Source organism: Penaeus vannamei, chromosome 18 (assembly GCF_042767895.1).
Source record: "Penaeus vannamei isolate JL-2024 chromosome 18, ASM4276789v1, whole genome shotgun sequence".
Taxonomy (NCBI): Eukaryota; Metazoa; Arthropoda; class Malacostraca; order Decapoda; family Penaeidae; genus Penaeus; species Penaeus vannamei.
In genome coordinates this window covers 801,153-803,652 of record NC_091566.1, presented here as the reverse complement: position 1 = coordinate 803,652, position 2,500 = coordinate 801,153, and the positions used below count along the sequence as shown (strand labels likewise).

The following is a 2,500-nucleotide window of genomic DNA, read 5'->3' as shown; positions in this document are numbered from 1 at the left end:
TGCTTCAGCCCGAGTGCGTACATGGTGCCAGGAGTAGACGTAGCCGTCGGGGTTGAGCAGCGGGACGAGGCGCCACTCGGCATTGCGCAGAAGGGACGGACTCTCCAGCAGGCGCTCCACCAGGTACAGCGCCGAGGCCGGGGACACCCACTCCCTCGCGTGCGCCCCTGCGGAGAGAGTGCTTGCTTGAAGGCGCTGAAGGCAAAGCGGTCGTCTGAATGGCATCAGTTTATGCGTGGCTGTTGTTCCTCGCTTGCAACGATGATGGAATACCGTTATATTCTCCATTGCCTGTTATGCCATGTCGCGAATGTAAATAGCACGTACCTGCTTCTATGAATATGACAGGTTTGTCGACTTTGCGGGTTTTGGTTTTCTTGTTGATTGTAATGAGGTATATGGGTCTGCCTTCGACGCTCCGCCCAATCTCGTCGACTTGGACCTTATTTCGGTGTTTGGAAGGTAGAGCCTCTATGTAGGACTCGATCTGCGAACAAGAGAAAGCACTGCATTGCCTTTTTTGGTACTTCTCTCTTCCCTTTCTCTTCCTTACACACACATTCTCTGTATATCAGTCTGTCTGGTTACCTGTATATTTGTCTGTCTACCTGTATATTTGTCTGTCTACCTGTATATTTGTCTGTCTGCCTGTATATTTGTCTGTCTGTCTATCTATCTGTCAATTTGTTTATTTATCCTATTGATCTATCTACGTGTCTGTCCGTCTATCTCTATCTGTTTGTCTATCTATCTGTCGTCTACCCATCCGTCTTACCTCTTGATAGTACATGTAGCGGTCAAAGGTAAGGTCACCTCTCGGAAGACTCCTTGTCACGTCGTACGTAAGAGGCCTTATGAATAATCTGTTGAAATCAAAATCATGATTAGGACCTACACAGAGTAAGCAATATATCTCTGTATACGTATTACCTGCTTGGCGTGTACCTACACAAATGGGCACTGTAAATCGCCGCAGATTTTATAGGTCAGGTAAGGATTCGTTTCACTAAATATTAATCCTTATTCATTGCTCTTTGATTGGTTATGCGCTTGAAAGATCCTTTTCTTTTCAAGTCACTGCGCTTTTCGAGTCACTCCCCTAAGCACTTCGGAACAGCTGTCGTGAATTCCTCCTGACCACGACATGCAAAAAACATTCTTACGGCGGTAAACATTGCCCTGGCCAGCGTTTGTCTCACCTCTGCATTCCTCCTTGGCTGTTCACTGACACTTCTGTGGTGAAGTACTTTGCATGTCAGCCTGCCTCGCGCCGTCTCCTGAATGTCATTTTACATTTCAGTCTTACCTGATTTTTCTCTAATGAAATGAATTACTACACACTTAAATCACTGGACTTTCATCTCAATCGAGCGAAAGCCTGCCAGCGGATGTTATTCTTACTTACTGGGAGAGGTCGTTGATCTTGGTTTGGAAGGCCACGCCGGCTTCCGTCAGTCTTTGCATGAACTGCGTCAGCCTCTCTTGGGCCACAGCTAACAACGTTGTACCTGTTCATAAAGGAATCCACTGATAGCTACGCAGGCAATGTAGGTTATATGCTTCAATTCAAAACTCATAAGAAATGATCATGTATTATTCTCTCTGTCTCCAAAACATCCATAGCCTTACCGGCCCCTGTGTTGAAGCTGAGGAGGTCCATGTGACTGGGAAATCCAAGGGCCTCCAGATTCAGAAACGGAGGCAGTGCCTTCACTTCTAACACGTTCCATCTGGAACATTTACACCATATTACTCTAACCTCAGTTCCCAATCCTTTCCGGTGCTTAGACAAGACACAGTAATGTAACTAGCTTTGTAAAAAAAAGATTTTCAAAAGAATTAATATAGATATTGTAGCTACTTCTGTGATTTACTCTCGGCTCCAAAATCACTTCACCAAGCATTCAAATATTTGATAATTTTATCTTCAGCCAGAAAAATATTGTAACTCATCGTACTAGCTAATGGTCCGAGCATATGCTACATGTACTGTACGTGTTCTGTTTGCTTTTCATTCTTCTGAGCAACAAACCTCCCGCGTTGACTCACCCGGAATAAGTAGGGTCTGCTCTGTGGTTGTGGCTCTGGCCCAGAACGGCTGCGGCCACGACAAGGAGCGTCAGACCTCCTCGCAATGTCATCTTCACTCTGAAAAAAGGAAAAAAAAATCGATTTCAGACATGGAAATTATGAATGAGCGACACATACACACACCCACATGTTGGAATTCAAGTTAAATGAATTTTACTTCACTGATCATATGTAGTCTAAAAAGTTATTTGTGTTTATATGCGTTTAGATGAGATCAAGGCAAGAAGTCGACAGCTCCAGCAGTTGCCGTTGATTCACCAACATTCTGAAAATGCTGGTTTCTTTTCAGTTACATTAATAACGTAATTTCATCGTCGACGATAAGCTTTACGTCACATCTTATATTCTGGTGAAATATAATGTCTTTAGAGTCCTCATATTCAGTGTAAAGTGCGAGAAATTTCTCTCG

At 44.1% G+C, this 2,500-nt stretch overlaps 1 protein-coding gene across 1 annotated transcript in view; it reads right to left on the bottom strand.

Moving 5' to 3' along the window:
* The window catches only part of LOC113817740 (carboxypeptidase B), a 6,381-nt gene that overhangs the window by 3,222 nt on the left and 659 nt on the right, over positions 1–2,500 (bottom strand). Inside the window, exons 2-7 of the mRNA XM_070132592.1 lie at positions 2,050–2,148; positions 1,630–1,730; positions 1,406–1,508; positions 776–863; positions 328–487; positions 22–167 (exon numbers count right to left, since the gene is read on the bottom strand). Of these exons, the coding sequence (XP_069988693.1) occupies positions 22–167; positions 328–487; positions 776–863; positions 1,406–1,508; positions 1,630–1,730; positions 2,050–2,141 (690 nt within the window). The 5' untranslated portion in view covers positions 2,142–2,148. The remainder of the gene's footprint in view (positions 1–21; positions 168–327; positions 488–775; positions 864–1,405; positions 1,509–1,629; positions 1,731–2,049; positions 2,149–2,500) is intronic.